This window comes from Xiphophorus hellerii, chromosome 2 (genome assembly GCF_003331165.1).
Source record: "Xiphophorus hellerii strain 12219 chromosome 2, Xiphophorus_hellerii-4.1, whole genome shotgun sequence".
Taxonomy (NCBI): domain Eukaryota; kingdom Metazoa; phylum Chordata; class Actinopteri; order Cyprinodontiformes; family Poeciliidae; genus Xiphophorus; species Xiphophorus hellerii.
In genome coordinates, this window is record NC_045673.1 from 1,441,170 (window position 1) to 1,457,469 (window position 16,300).

The window sequence follows — 16,300 nt, forward strand, 5'->3', positions numbered from 1 at the left end:
TTACAGTGATTAAGTTCTGCTGGAAAATGAAATCACAAAATTGGTGTCAACTCGACTACGTTTTGCAGCAAAACTTTTGTTGGTGCTGCTTTGACTTTGAAGATATGAATGAAAGTTTAAAGGTCAAAAGGTCAACCATTCCCCACCCCACCACTTTTGCAAAATCAAAATTACCTTTAAAATTTCATTCATATCTTCAAAGCCAAATGTAGTCGAGTTGATTGACACCATTTTTGTGTGATTTGAAGGTGGGGGGAACTTCACTCGTCTGGGTTGAGTCACTGTGAAAACCCGACAGGAGAAGCAAAACGGGGAACCAAAACCGTGTGAAGCAGCCTGACAAACTAAACAAGCCAGAAATGGCTTTTAAATAATACAAGATCAGCACAGACCACTGGATGTCTTTTATTTTCTTTGCAGGTACACTTTTGTTTCTTTCAGGGTGTAAAGTGCGTAGATTCTCAAATGTTTGGGGAGGCGATGAAGACAGAAGTATAGATTTACATTCAGATTCATCACAGGGTTTGTGCTCTATTGTTTTTGCTTTATTTGAATACTGCAGAGGGGAACGGTTCAGAGATGAGCAAAAATAAAACAATTGGCACATTTCCCCTCAAAGTCAATGTTGGCGGCCATTTGACCGGTTGGTTGCTTTCCTCAGCTGACTGCGAAGAAACAAGTTTGTGCTCCATTCAACAGTCCATCATACTCTATAAATTACTTTAAATAAAAAATAACTACAGCAGTAAAAACACATTTACACTTGTTTCATCGGCTGGCTGTGTCTGATTGTGCTGCTTCTCCATCATCACACTGAAACATTAAGACAAACCATTTCTCTCCCTCCAGCCGTGGTTAAAATACTAAATTGCTATTTTGATGCAAATGGCAACATACATTTAAATCAAATATGTTTAATAGTTCTGATGATTTCCCTAAAGGACTTTCTGTCATTTCCTGCCGTCAGTAACATGGAGATATTAATTTCCGCAGACGTTGCGTCATATCCGGTCAAACGAAAGTTTTAGCTAAATCTGAATCGGAGAGACAAACAGGAAAAATGACATGATCTGCAGAGGTCTTCGATGAGTTGATATTTTACAGTATTAGTTTCAATGTTAATCTTTAAATAAACATTAACATGAATCCAATAAGGGAGCGAAAAAATATGAAAGTTATGCATTTTATGTGGTTTGTTTACGGCAGTGGCATCATTAGGCTTTTTGTATTCAAACTTATGTTTAACATGCAGCCGGGACTTTAACGCGTTAATTTCAGTTAATTGATTACATATATTTGTGCTTTAACATTTTAACGTAATTAATGACTTCAAGGTTTTACATACAAATGTTCCGAGCGGAACATATTTCTGGTACGCCCGTAAATCTGACGCACAAGCAACGTCCGCAAAACAACAGCGCTAGAGAACAAAGCGGCTGTTCTCGGTTAATTTCGACTAATAAACTGATCTGATTGGACGCTGGAAAAAACTATTGTTGTGTTCAAGTTGTACTAAAAGCAGTTAACCTGTCAGCAAAGCTATGCTAGCCTGAAATAGCATCTCAATGCTAAACACGCAAAGAAAACCAAATCTGATCAGATTGTAAATCTGCATAGATCAGAGATTAACATGTATGTATAGCTCATACATGTTGAGTTATACATACATGTTAGCTCATGTCTATTTATTCCATAATTTAAGAAAGATTTTGGAGAGCCTGTCTAGTGTCAACCTGTTGTTTTACTTTCTTATCTTTAAGATACACCTCATTAAACGTAAGTAGTGATAGAAAAATGGGAGATTTTACAGCAAAGAAACTTTTGATTGCAGCAGAAATGTTTATCCTAACATTTTTTCACTTGGATTTTTAAATAAATACAATGTGATTACATGCTTAACGTGAAAATGAGACAAGATTTTAACAACAAAAAAGAATCCCATTTATTTTGCTAATGAAGGTTTAATTATTTAAAGCACAGGTTTACCATGCTTCAAATAATATGTAATAAATATAGTTTTTAATCTGCATCACATAATTTTTATGTTTGTCTCTTGTTTTAGCAGATTGAGTGAAGAGATGAGAATCCAGCTTCATGTTCTTCGTTTTAAAACCGTCTCCTCCGGCGCTCCAGTCAGAGGGAATACTGTGAATATTTTCGATGATGTTTAGATGTTCCTCTTTTTCATAACAGAAAAGCTTGAGACTGAATTTTTGTACATAAATGAAAAAAGTGTTGTTTTTTTTATATAAAAAACGTTCTGTACAAGAAAGAGATTTACAGCACCAGCAGACGTAGTTTGAGTCCCATCCTGGACGCCTCCTGAAAGACTGAGTCTGAATGTTCCTTTATAGTGCTCATTGGGGGCAGAAGGTGCGTCTCGAAGCCCCCTGCTCTAGTGTTGATTGTACCAGAAACGTTAGTAATCCAGCACAGATAGCAGGAGAAAACCCTGGAGACGGCAGCTTATCCCGTCGTCCCGTTGCGTCCTGGAGGACAGGACAGAGGACGTCTTTGGGTCCTGGACAGTCCGGCAGCGGGTTGGACGCGGAGGAAAGTCCCGCAGCAGGCCGAGTGAGCGGACGACCCTCCTAGGTGTCGTCAGGATTAGCTTCCTGCGCGCCGCTGTTCTCGCCGCCGTTGGTTTCGGGCCGCGCCGGCATCTCTCCGGTCACCGCCGCTCGGATGACCTTCAGCCAGCGCTGCTTCAGCTCCTCGCTCTCAGCAGCAAAGGTGTGGACAAACTTGGACTGGGACAGGCGGAAGCTGGCCGGCGTGTCGGCGTCCTCCACCGTGTAGCCCAGCAGCGGGATGGTGCACAGGGCCTTCACGTCCTGCAGGAAACGCCACAAATATGATGTCATCCAGGGAGAAAAAAATGCTGTTTTATGCCCAAAGGCTTTACTAATAATTGACTTCATCTGATCGAGCCGATGAATCGGTGAGAACCGAATGTCTTTGTCTCCAAAGTTAAATTTGCCCAAAATAATTTAATAAATTATTAAATTTATTAAATTATTATGATATTAACGTCTTTTTCTTTACAAATGTGCATAAATTTTGTCTATACTGTGCTAATTAAAAAAACAACACATTTTTACAATTAAATTAAAAATAAAATCACAGGTGAATAAACTTGTTCCTGGGGTAAGTCATCAGATGTAAAAAGCAACAAAATACAAAAAAAATCTGCCGTTGTTGTATCAACCTTCCAGAACTTCTTGGGTCTCCTGGTTCTGGTCCTGTTCTACATCAGAACCAGAACCAAACATGGAGAAGCAGCATTCAGATTCTATGCACAACGAATCTGGAACAAACTTCCATAAAACTGAAAAACAGCTGAAACTAAACTAGATTTAAACCCTAGCTGCTTCGGGGAAGCCCGCTAAATGAACCATATTTAATGTGTATTGATGATTTTGATGTAATGTTTGTCCCTGGTTTCTCACTTGTTTTCTTTTTCTTGTGTTTATTTTGTAAAGCACTTTGAACAGCCTTGTTGCTGAAATCAACCTATATTGTTGATTCTATGGTTAAGGGAACTATGTGTTGTTGTGTTTTTGTCACCTGTGGAGCTCCGTACAGGTAGAGCACCAGACACTCTTTCTCTGGGATCACACACCAGACCCGCTGCCACAGCTTGCCTCCTTTCTCAGAGTGCTGCAGGAAGCCTGACATGATGCTGCTGTCTGTGAACTGAGCCGCCTCGATCTGCACACAGGAGACCAAACAGCTGAGAGTAATCTCACTGAACAACATCAGAACCAATCGGATCCATCCATCCTTACCTCCAGGATGCCCTTCCTTCGGCCCTCGGTGACCCCTTCTCCTGTCAGGATGGAGTAGCAGTCTTTGCAGACTTTGTTCACTTTGTAGTTGTCATATTCAAGGTGTGCCTTGTTGTCTGAGCATTTCCAGCAAACCACCTGGAAGAACAGATCAGATCTCAAAATCGCTCTAATCGTTACAGTTTATAGTCCCAAACTGCTTACTTATGACATAATGTATCCATTTAATTAGCATTTTGATTCAGAATTTGAAGGTAAACTCAAGGACAGGACTGGATAAACCGAAAACTTTTGTTTTGCAGAATATTCTCTGTTAAAATTTTGATTATTTGAAATGGAACGAAGAAGAAAAAATAGCAGGAGGGAAGCGATAGATGTTTTTATTTTATGCACGACTGCGTATACTCGACTAATAATTTATGTCATCAGAGAGCAATGGAGCTGACGAATCAGCGCCATTGCTGCAGAAAGCAGAAACTGTCCAGAACCTGGGCAAACCGTTTAATAGAACCATGTTTCTGCCTTAAAACTCCTTTTATTGTTTCTAGTTCTGAAGAACTGAATTTGGGGTTTTTAATTGCCTGTAAGCCAGAATCTAAACGCCTCCTTTGACTTTGAGCCACATCTAAAATAAAAACTTTTTCATCTCAGTTTATCTTGAAGATCAGCGGGAAGAGCATCTGTTAAAAATAACGCGCCTTAGCGCTAACTGGAAGTGAAACAGTGACGTTTATCACCAGTCGATCTCTGACACCAGATAATCAGGAAACATTAAATGTTCTTTAACTTTAATGTTTCCCCTTTAACAGTTGAGCTTACATAACCGCAGGCTCTGCAGTGATGCCGCCGCCGTGTGATGGCGTTGAAAGGCTCCCTGCACTTCATGCACATCGTCACTTCATTGTCACGAATCCAGCGAGGAGCCCGCTTCCCCAGCTCAGCTTTCTGCAAAACAAAGCAGTCAGCATGACAACCCAAAAATAAAAAAACAACAACAAGGCGTCAGTTCCTCTGAGAATGCTTTCAATGCTGCGCTAACCGAAACTTCCTCCACGTCCTTCAGAGCGTTCTTGAATGACTCGTTCTTCTGCTGGAAGATATCGATGGTCTCCCGGAAAGCCTGAGGGATAAGACAACAAATCAAACGCGGGTTTTTAAAAAGTTAAGAAGAAATAAAGAGGATGAGAGGCGTGTCTGTACCTTGATCCATCCCGCCTTGTCTTGCTCTGAGCTGAGGGGAAGAAAACAGGACAGAATATGTCAAATCAAAGCTGCCCAGAGTCCACAGTCAACTTTATTCATTTTGATATTAAAAACTCGGTAATTTATAGCATATATATGACAAAAAAACTTTGAACATTTTCACAATATTCAATTATTTTCAGCTAAAAAAAGCAAACTTGGAAAGAAGGAAAGACAGAAACGTTGAAGGACAAAATGAAAAGGCAGAAGAGACAAACAGTTTTTCACTGAAATAAAAAAACATTAATTAACTAGTTGTGAGCTTATTGTAAATTTTCCACAAAAATAGTCACACATTAGACTTGAGTGCAATCTGGTAAATTATGGCTATATAAAATATATGTCTGTGTATTCAAAAAGTGACCCTGACCCTCTATATAACAACATATTGTCATATTCTGTTATTCTAAAAACAAATTATATAATAATCTGAGCAAAAAGGATTTAGTTAGAATGACATTAATAATTATTTTATCAGCAGCGAGAATAAATGTTGCTCTAGGTTTTAAACAAAAGCAACAAGACCCCTTTGTACATTTCTATGATTTGCATTAATTATCATTATTATTATGTAATTACCATGAGATGTTTTTGCCAAAAGGTAATTACACCATAATTTCATGGCATCTCTAAAAATGTGTAAAGGTAACAACCTTTAAACATACAATTCATTAAACCCACATTCCTTATTAGAAATAAAGGCCGGATTCATCTATATAGTGATAAGTTTCCAGATTTTCACTAATATTTTCATTTACTGAATTAATTACAGCCTGTGTGAGGAGCTGAAACGTTTCGCTCACCTGGCCTGGAGCTCCAGCATCCGTTCTTTGCCCGACACCTGGAAGGTGTGAGGATGATCCTCGTTGCTCGTTTCCACAACCTTCATGCCGTCGATCCCGATCCGGGTCCGCACCGTGTATTTGGGTCCGCCCAGGCTGAATTTAGGCACGCAGTACAACAGCATGTTGTTGAACTGGAGGCACAAAACACAGATCCAACGTTTCCACTCAGAGTGAATTATTGTTTTGCTAATAACTGCTTCATATCAATAACAGGGACATTTCTGCAGGTTTTCCACACACAGAAAGGAGAGACTAGCACGAAATAATTCACTTATTTACTTTAAAAGGAGAATATTTTCCTGCTGTACCCTTCGTGTGTGTGTGTGGGGGGAGGGGTGTGTATGGGTGTGTGTGTGTGTGTGTGTGTGTTTCCTCACCAGGAACAGGTATCTGTCCATGGTGGAGGTGTTCCTGGCGGCCAGCTTCATGATGTGGCCCTCCTTGATGAATTCGTTGGACGGATGAACGATGTCCTCCTCTTCACCCAGCATCTCGTAAATCTCCATCAGCTTCTTCAGGTTTTCCTGGACAGTTAAAGGAAATTTGCTTTCGCTCCAAGCTGGACAGATTTTCTACCTGCAGAGGCAGGATATCTGCTCCGCTACTTACAGATTTCCTAATGGCGCTGTTGGAGTGGGTGGCTGCTGTGGCGATGATTTCTAATGATTCTGGAAAACAAAACTCACATTTCAATATTTCCTTCTTCTTCAGAAACACATTCATAAATGGCAACAAGGTGGAAGAAACATCTGCTATTAATATTGACCCAGTGTTGGCGCTTCTGCAAAGAACCAATCAGCTGCAACACCAGATCACCTACGGAAGACGATTAGAGCCACCGAAAAAAAAGACTTCTGATTTTTGATTAAAGTCTTGAAAAAAATAAAAATTTTGAGAAAAAAAAGCCTTATTCTTGAAATTGTGACTATCTGATAATTATGACTTTGAAAGTTTAAATATTGACTTTAATACTCACAATTAAGACTTTCCATCTTATAAACAACTTTAAAACTTAGAATTATGATTTTCAAAGTTGAAATGATGACTTTTCTTGAAATTATAATTCCAGTAGGCCTTTTATTTTTTCATTCATGGCAGAAATGGGCTTCCTTAAAGAAAATTACTCATCTGGCTGATACCAATATGAGTGCAGATAAAATGCAACCCTTGCTTAAAATAATCCTCTGAAAGTGAATAAAGAATCCAACAGAAAAACGTAGAAACACGACCAGAAAGTCTGAAGTTCTGCTGATCAGGACGAGTTTGAATGTTTGTTCACTCAAGAAGATTCCAGCTGATAAATGTGGATTTTAACGTACTTTCTGCGTCGCTGCGGTCCGGGTCGTTCTGAGGAAGTTTCTTCAGGTAATCCTTCAGCAGCATCTCGTATCGGGGAACTCTCTGCACCGGCTCCAACATGTGATGCTGCAGCGTCAGGCTGCCGCAGATCTCCTGACTCTGTCCACAAACCAACAGGAAGCTTCTTAACGTCAGACAGAAACGTTTCCGCCCAGAGCGGAGCGGCGCAGGTTTACCTGGATCTCCTGAATGATGGCCTTGAACGGCGGCGAGCGGTCGGTCCACTGCTTCAGCAGCTCCATGGCCTTGTCGAAGTTCTTCACGTACTCAGCGTACATTTTGAGGAAGGGGGTGAGTTTTTGCAGGATGTCGCCGATCCGCGGTGTGGACGCCCTGCAGCGCAGCAGGAAGGATCACATTATCTGACATCATTCAGGAGAACAAAAACCAAAGCATTTCCCCCCTAAATTAAACTGGATTTTAAAATTGCCAAAAATATGCAAAATTATGTTTTCATATTATTACTTAGTGAAGCTGAATTTCGCTCCAGATCAGATCACACTCAGAGTAATCGAATATATGTTGGTTTGTTTTTTAATAGAAAAATCTGAAGGCCGCCTGTCATTTTGACAGATTACAATTCACAGCCCCGACCACCAGGTGGAGACATTTTCACCTTTACGCGCTTCGCAGACATAAATAAATCCGGTGTCATAAAAACTAATATCTCCACCACATTTTGTAAACAAGGGTCTTCAATGTGTGGAGCAGGGGCCATTTGTGACAAAAACTCAAGTACATTTTTTAATTGAGTTAGTTTCAGGGTCTCTAATTAGTTAATCACTTTTTAATTGGCAAAATAAGCAACATGTTCAATTAAAAACAGATTTTTGCTGCTAAATTATCAAATAAATAGATATATGAGCTGAACAACAAAGATATAATTTTTAATCTGTTCTTCAACCATCAGACTGGAGCAAAGTGTTTTTCTATCTGTTCATCTTTACAGACTTTCATGGAGCTTGTTTACAAATGTAGATGCTAACATTAGCATTAGCTGCTACTTGTTTAGCATTGACATGCTATTTTAGGCTTATATAGCTTCTCTAACAGGCTAACTCCTTTTAACACAACTTCAACACAACAAGCAATTCTTCCGGCGTCCAATCAGATCGTTTGAAACAGAAATTAACCCCCTGTGGGCCAAGAGATGCAGCTTCCGGTGCGTCAGGTTAAAATGCGTACTAGAAACACACAAATACAAAGGTTCCAAGATGTAAAAAAAAAAAAAAAAAAAGAAAAAAAAAAGGTGATTAATTGCGTTAATATTTTAAATTCCTGGCTCTTGCGTGTCCAGGTCTGTTCAGTTTCCTGTTTTTACACGTTTAGCTGGAACCTACCATTCCCCCATGCGTTTCTCCAGATCAGGAAGCAGAAACTGGCTGTGGAAGGCGTGGATGGAGGTGATGTTGGAGAAGATGTTCTTCACCACATCCAGAGGGAAAGTGCCTTTATTCGCCTCCTCCATCATCTTGGTGCAGAACACCTGGACAGCCATGCACGCGGTTAGGGATCAACAACGTTTTTCTCTCTCGACTGAAAACAGAAGTGGGACGGAGATTTGGGCGAGTTCCTCACCTGGTCCAGCAGGTTGAGTCGGGCCACGTACGCCTTCTCCGTGTGCAGCAGCTCGCTGGCGATCTTAAACAGCTTCTGCTCGTTCGTCTCCTGAGAAGAAAGAAGACATTTTTATTAATAAGGACAGTTTAAACATCACATCCCCGCAGGAACCAGGAAGTAGAATCTGTTTCTGAAAGTGTTGCTGTGAGCCTACAGAACTGAAAGCACCGCCGGTCTCTCCAGCTGAGCTAGCTGCACTGATCAGCAGCCCAATGAGTTCTGGTTCTTTCAGAACAGGAAATGAAAACAGGGAATAAGGGAAATGACACCAGATAAAACGAAAACACCAGTTAACAATGAGTGAGAAGTCAGCTGCTGTCACAGACAACAAGAGAGGCCTGAATGGTGTTGCATTCTGGGACATGAGATTTCATAAGATGCAGAGCCACAAAAGGAACCATCTTCCTTTTAAATGTTGGCCAGAAACCTGAGAACAACGAGCCACACACTTCCTCATAACCACTGGTCTGTCATGAACTCTCCGGTCAGCTCAAACACATTTTAATAAACATATCAGCTGCTGGTTTTATCGTTCAAACAAGACAAAACTGCAGCTTTTCTGCCGTGAAACAGCAACAACTGGGACAGGTTAAGAGTTTTCACATTAAACATGAAAAATATTATCAACCACCACTTATGCCTTATGCCACCACTGCTGTTTATCCTGCTTTGTACATAAATAATCAAAGCACTTCATTAAACACAGCAAGAAATGATGTTGCTAGTTGTTCAGTAAATTCTTGGTGACTTGGCAAATTTACTTTAATAGTAGTAAAAAATGTTGGATTATTTTAGTGATCGATAATTCGTCACAGTTAGGATGGTAGCAGCATTTCCTCCTGATGTAACGATGGTCATGATGTCCAGATATGCATGTCTTTGTTTCTGCTGATGAACTGAAATCTTTCTGTGATTCTTTTGGAGTGATGGATTCTTCCTTCCAGTCAACATCGTTTCTCTGTGGATAAACGACCAGCTGTCTGACCAGCTGCAGCAGCTTCTTCACAAAGTTTTAGCCTTTTGCTCTGAGGTCAATCTGAGGTCACAGGTGGCAGTTAACCTATCAGATGTCTCCAAAGCCATGACATCATCATCTGGGCTTCGCTTTGTTGTATAAAGAGACGGTAATCATTCTGAAGATGTTAAATAAATCTTTCATTATTGTGAAGTTTGGTCTAATTAAACTTCAGACAGTGATAAAAATGTTTATGTATCTTTTTATATGGTGTATGTACGTAAACGCTAAAGTTCAGCGCCTGCCTGTGACGTCTTTCACTCATCTGCATCTTTTGGGCGACTTCTCGCCTTTCTGCTTTCACACTTTTTAAACACATTTCTCGTTTTTATACTTAAAAAATACATTTAACCACCATAAAATACAAGCTTGAACAAAGTAGAAGGAAATATTAGAAAATATGACTAATACTCTATGAATTAGGCAAGAAATGTCATCAGTTTCAGAGTGAAATCTGTGTCTCATAATTAACTTTAGAGCCAAGCGTTAACCCAGTGAACATTGATTGACCTCTTGGCTTGGTGCTAACAGGGCTAAACGACTTAAGCCTGTTGTTTACTGTTGCTGCTCAAATGCTTATCTGGTATCACTTCCACACATCCAGGTACGTGAAGCATGGAGTCTGTTCTGCTGTGAAACCCAGTGAGGTTACTGGTTTCAGGAAGGTCTCCACATGAAATTCACTTTAAATTCACTGGAAAATTCTTCCTTTTACTTGTAAGTCAATCACACAGACAATTCTCCCACAGCTGGCTCAGATTTGCAGTTCAAATAGTGAAAAATCAGATTTTTCTTCCATAAAAATCTGAATTTCTCCCCATTTTGTATAAAATCAACGTGTTTAAGTTCAAAAGGGGCATCAGTGGAGGAGAAACTGGATTAAAGTGAATGTAGGATGTAGGGGTGCAGTATTGTGACAACAATAAAAGTAACAGTAAGAATTATTTCTTACTTGTTTTTTAGGTAATTGCAATCACAGCCTCACAAACACAAATATTATTCATGATATGCTTCTTTAGGACACCAGTCACATAAAAAAGTTTGATTTTTTTCATTAAAATGCACAAAATAACAGAATTTAATCATATTTTCAAATGAATTTCTGTTCATTGATACAGTTTTATGGAAAAAAGTGGAGAACAACAGTAAAACAATAAAAGAATAGTTTTAAAGGTTTTTAAACATCAATTGAAATTAATAGTGTCAATGATAAATCAAAATCTTATTTTAATAAGAAATTTATGATGGTTGTTGTTTACAAATGGCCGGTTTGCTGGGATTTTAACCCACAACCATCTCAGGTTTACAGAGAATGAGAACATTTCCAACGAGGTGCAGCTGAGTGGAAGAAAAACATCTCATTGAGGTCAAAGGTCAGAGGAGAATGGGCCAATCAAGCAGAACCTCTGAAGTTACAACATGTGGAGCCTTGAAGCAGCTGAGCTACAGCAGCTGATGACCTCACTGCTAGCGCCAGGCTAACAGGCTAACAGACGAACATGGCGGGATTTTAAAATCTGAGACTCTCAAACTACAGGACGATAAAACAAATGTTGGTTTCGAGTGACGATGGTCTTCTGCAGAAAGAAGCTCCAACAATAGCAGAAATGAAACAGAGTTCAGCATCAAGTTTTATACTAAAATATGTTTTACATAGTAAAAAAGGAATTGACTGTAATGAAAGAGTTAGCTAACAGAAAGCTGCCCTGTTCAAAACAGAAACTGATTTAGGTATAAAACCTGAAATAACAGCAGGAACACTTTGAAAAACAAGGAAGCTGCAGCTAGTATAATATTTAACACATTACACGAATCACTGAACTCAGGTGTTTCGATCGTATAAATCCAGCCTCCAAACAGGCAGACGGATCGCTCAGGTCAGAACAGGCAGCAGCACAAAAACTGTTTGAGTTGTCAGACATTTGACATGAAGACCATGAAAACATCCAGAGTAAAGGTCATAGGTCACAGGCAAAGCACCTGGAACCAGAAACAACGAGTCGCTTTGAGGAGCTCAGGATTAGGACCACCTGTCCAACACCTCCAGAAAACAACTTGCTTCTCAAATCGGCTGTTTGTGGTTTTATAAGGAAGAGGAAATGACTGGGTCTCCTAAAACCACAACAGCTGGGAGTCGGTAGCTGCAGAGCTGCAAACTTCAGAATTAGCTCAAGGACAGAGTGCAGGTCTCTTAACAGAATGGATTAAGATGCAGAAAGCACTAACCTGTCTGCAATGTGTAAAGTTTGGTGGAAGGAGGATCTGTTCTTCAGAGCTTAGTCTCAGACTGTTAGTTCCAGTGAAAGGAACTCTGTCCAAAAAGTTTCTTCTTGCTGAAGCTTTCAGTTTCATTACAGCTGCCTGCCAACAGTTCAGGGATTCTCATTCCTGTTCCAACGTTACTGAGCAGCAGAGCACAAAGCCAGACCCTTCAAGACTAGTGAGTTTGAAAAGTTTAATTAAAAACTTTTCATTTTTTAATATCCATCCATCCATCATTTTCTCCTGCTTATCCGGGGTCGGGTCGCGGTGGTAGCAGCTGAAGAAGGGAGGCCTTTTTTAATAAAAGAAATCCATTTTCTTTATCATTATTTTAAAAAAGCTTGTTCAAGAACATCTTCTAATGAAAAACTGTTCTATTTTCTTTATTATATTATTACTTTATACTTGTGTCAGCAAACCTTTCTAAAAGAAAAAACTATTTATTTTTATTTATTTACATTTTAATGCAAGAACCATTTATTAAACATATTCTGTTTTTCCCCTATTTTTTATTTTATTAATTTTTAAAACTTGTTTCAAGAACTTCCTTAATGAAAAACAAATTGTATTTTATTTATTAATATTTGTTAACATTTTGGTCAAGAATGCTATTTTAAATATTAAATCTTTTTAAACTTATTTTTAAGAAACAAACTTAAGTTAAAACCTTTTTAATAAAAAAAAACCAACTTTAATTTACTATTTTTTTTAACTTGTCAAGATCTTTTAACTGAACAACATCCTATTTCTTTCATTTTCTTTATTTTTATTACTACAAACCTTATTAAATAATAATTATTGTTATAACTTATTTTTATTTTACTTTTTAACGTATGTCAATAACTTCAACAGGTTGAAAAATCCTGACCTGAAACTGATAGAAACCAGAGGGATGAATTAAAACTGAGACTGCGAGCCTCGTCATCCCACATCAGTGTCTGACCTCATGAATGCACTTCTGGCAGACTGGTCGCTCATTCTCCTCATGGAAAACCTTCCTAGAAGAACTTATAGCTTCAAAGCAGGAGCCAACATCCTCTGACCCGCTTAAAAAGTTCAATGTAAAGTTTTGTTTAGGCAGCAGAGAAAGAGACGCCTCATATTTCTGCAAAATGCTGAATAAAACACAGGAAAGTCATTTAAATACTTAATTATAACTAATTCTGCTCAGATTTCTCAGTTGTGTTTATCCCTGAGCAGCAGATATTTTTAATCTCCTCAGATAACTGCAGGTTCCCGGGGGGTTTGGTTGCCAGGCACAAACTCAGCAGCTCAAATGTTCGACAGAGCAGCCCTTCACCAAACACCAAACAGGCAGCTTCCCCTCAGTCAGAATGACTGACTGTCTGTGCTCAGTCTGTAAAAACAAAACCTACCTTTTGCTCAGAGTGTCCCTCTTCACTCTTCTGCTGAGTTTCTGTTGTTTTCTCCCTGTCCTCATTCTCAGCACCGGTCCTGTCCGAGTGCTGTGAAGCTGAATGATCGTCCACCTCATCTGGTCTTTCCAAATCTCCATTTACGAGCTCAGCAGTCTCTGTCCTCATGCTGTGGTGCGTCTCCTCCTCCGTCTCCTTGTCCTGCTCCATCTGTGCTAGCACCCCGTTGGCCGCTGGCCTCTTGGCATCCTGCGTCGCGGCTGCCGGGGACGAGAACTTCTCCTGAATCTTGCTGATGTCGGTCAGCTGGCAGACGCGGAGAGCCGAGCTGGAGCTGGACACCTTGCTGGTCTGTTTGAGCGCCGAGCCGTCTCTCTTGTTGTCTGCGCTGCTGGAGGAAGAGAGCAAAGGCGAAGGAGGAAGTGTGTCAGAGCGCAGAAGAAGTTATAGAAGGACTTTCATTTAAATAATACAGTCAAAGGAGCCTGCAGACGGCTGTTGGTAGCTGACATGTTCACAGCCAGTGTGGGGCTCAGCGGCGAGCTGCATGAGTTCACACGTGGGCGTCAAGAGTTAAAAATAAATCCAGGAGGTGCACTAACTTCTTGAGGTGGCAGAGGAAGTGTAACAGAGGTACAGTAATAAAGAGGTGTTCCCAGGAGGTACAAGCTGTCCTACTTCTACACAGGAAACCTACTTTCCTCTGAGCTCAGAAATAAATGTAGAAAAGGTTTTTAAAAATGTTTGAGTCCAGCTGCTCCACATCCTGCAGCTGCTTCCCCGCCTGAATGAATCACCTGCAAACAGCTGCTAAAAATCTCTTCAGATGATCTCAGCTCCTTTTTAAAAACTAAAGTCGTTTTAAAATCCTTTACGTGCTACATAACCTTTACCGATACAACAGTTTCTGTGTTGCAATGAGCATTACTGCTCATGAAAACAGGAAGTGTGTATAAATAGAGGAACAACAGGCGGCTGGTGAGCAGTCTGCATGAATCAGTTGTGTGCTGCATGCCACCTGAGATCTACTACAGTCTGACAGGGTGAAACCAGAGACACAAAAATAAACCAGAAGTATCTGCTGTGGGAAACGTGTGAGATTAAAAGATGAGCTCCTCTGCTCTGTGTTTCAAACTGTGGGTGACGGCACCGAAACAAACAAAACGAGAATGAAGTTTCACTTGTAGGTGTGTTAAAAGCAGGCCTGCCTGCCGGCCGGCCGGCAGCATGTGGATCAGATTAGGACATTAGTGGCTAATTCTGCTCTGAGAAGCTGTGGGTGTTTCCTTTCTTTGTTCTGCAGCGCTGCAGGTAATCCCCGCTAGCAGCAGTGGAAACTGAGGTGATTAACTTCAGGAGCAGAGAAGGTCTGCTGATGTTCTCATAACCTGCAGAAAATAAACAATAAGAGTGATTCATTCTGAAGCTCATCTGAAAACTACAAGACAGTTACAGGAGAATGAAATGCAGGGTGCTCAAACTGTGGTGCATGTACCAGTGGTGGCACGCAGACTCACGTTAGTGGGACCAAAATGAGGTTTTGCCATTTATACTAAACAACTAAAAAGGTGAATGCAAAACTAATTAATGGTGAAATATTGGATTGGTAATTGTGGGCTGGATACTTGCACCACATAAAACTGATTCTTCAAAAAGATACAGTCTCACATATATTAATAATTTGACATTCTTGTGGTGTAAAATCTTCTTATTGCATCAAAGTGTAGCCCAGCACTGCCCCTCCCCAGCCTGTTGCTGCACAATCCCAACGTTTTACTGTTTCCTCAGTGGTACTAAAGGCACGGTTGATTAATTGGAAATCAGGGCCGGGACTTTGAAGCATCATCTTTGATGAATTAATTACAGAGATTTAAAAGCGTTAAAAAAACACATTTAGCCGTAGTTTGTTTTTGTGTTTCTGGTACGCCCGAAAATCTGACGCACAAGCTAACAGCAGTGATGGAGCAGTGTTAGTAGCTAGCTGCTTCTAGCTACTAACACTCACTCTTTGGTTGCCTAGCAACAACCTGTTGAGCAACTTTTGCAGCAGCAATTTCAGGTTTTACCTCATTACTGGTTAAAAATAAAAAACTTAAAAACAGCTTGGAGCAAAAACTGTGGATAAAACAGAAAAACGCCACCAGTTTGGCAGCATTCAGATATTTAAAACAAAAACTAATCAAAAATTACCGATATTGACCGATCGGAAAGGTTTATATCATGATAAATTGTGCAAAGAAAAAGTCTAGATTGGTTTTATGAAATCCAGTTTTCCTTAGGTTCAAAGACATAATTTTTGTCTTTCAGGCAAGTCTGCAGCTAGAATTTAACCGTAATTTACCAAACGCTGGACGTAGCAAAAACTGAAGTCGGAACCAAACGGCCGTTTAGCAGCTACAGCAGCTCCTACCTTTGTCTCCTGGGTTTAATCCGGCAGCAGTGAGTCCTGCTCTCCGCCGGCTGAATGGTGACCAGAGTTTCCCCTCGCCTGAACAAATCTCCTCTCATCCCCTCGCTAACGCTTCGCCTGTCACACAGACTAATCTGCTGCCGTCTGAGCTACACTCATCCAGACAAGCTCAGGACTTTCATCTGACTTCGTCTGCTTTTCCTTTGCTTGAAATAAACTCAGGCGTTGGGAAAGAACAACTCTTCTGTCACTATGATTACGACAGCAACACTGAGGGTTTTTATTACAAAAGCACCAGAGGGGCAAAAATGGAGTTAAACAAGAAGAACTGAGCAGCATTTCTGCAGTTAGATCAGGAATCTGAGGCATTTATTATCCACAGA

General features: G+C 40.2%; 1 protein-coding gene and 1 long non-coding RNA gene across 13 annotated transcripts in view; one reads left to right on the forward strand and one right to left on the reverse strand.

Moving 5' to 3' along the window:
- Nucleotides 1–16,300, forward strand: part of LOC116730601 (uncharacterized) — a 176,709-nt gene that overhangs the window by 79,764 nt on the left and 80,645 nt on the right. The gene's annotated exons all lie outside the window — the stretch shown is intronic.
- The window catches only part of fgd4a (FYVE, RhoGEF and PH domain containing 4a), a 60,038-nt gene continuing 44,123 nt past the window's right edge, over nucleotides 386–16,300 (reverse strand). For 8 of the 12 annotated variants that reach the window (XM_032579707.1, XM_032579752.1, XM_032579798.1 and 5 more), the window contains 14 exons: nucleotides 13,508–13,898; nucleotides 8,813–8,902; nucleotides 8,575–8,720; nucleotides 7,411–7,567; nucleotides 7,195–7,333; nucleotides 6,485–6,543; nucleotides 6,253–6,399; nucleotides 5,834–6,006; nucleotides 4,989–5,019; nucleotides 4,828–4,908; nucleotides 4,608–4,733; nucleotides 3,789–3,926; nucleotides 3,568–3,711; nucleotides 386–2,834 (listed from right to left, as the gene is read on the reverse strand). In XM_032579707.1, the coding sequence (XP_032435598.1) occupies nucleotides 2,592–2,834; nucleotides 3,568–3,711; nucleotides 3,789–3,926; nucleotides 4,608–4,733; nucleotides 4,828–4,908; nucleotides 4,989–5,019; nucleotides 5,834–6,006; nucleotides 6,253–6,399; nucleotides 6,485–6,543; nucleotides 7,195–7,333; nucleotides 7,411–7,567; nucleotides 8,575–8,720; nucleotides 8,813–8,902; nucleotides 13,508–13,898 (2,065 nt within the window). In that variant the 3' untranslated portion in view covers nucleotides 386–2,591. The remainder of the gene's footprint in view (nucleotides 2,835–3,567; nucleotides 3,712–3,788; nucleotides 3,927–4,607; nucleotides 4,734–4,827; nucleotides 4,909–4,988; nucleotides 5,020–5,833; nucleotides 6,007–6,252; nucleotides 6,400–6,484; nucleotides 6,544–7,194; nucleotides 7,334–7,410; nucleotides 7,568–8,574; nucleotides 8,721–8,812; nucleotides 8,903–13,507; nucleotides 13,899–16,300) is intronic. The other 4 variants (XM_032579742.1, XM_032579769.1, XM_032579726.1 and 1 more) reach the window with 2 other exon arrangements.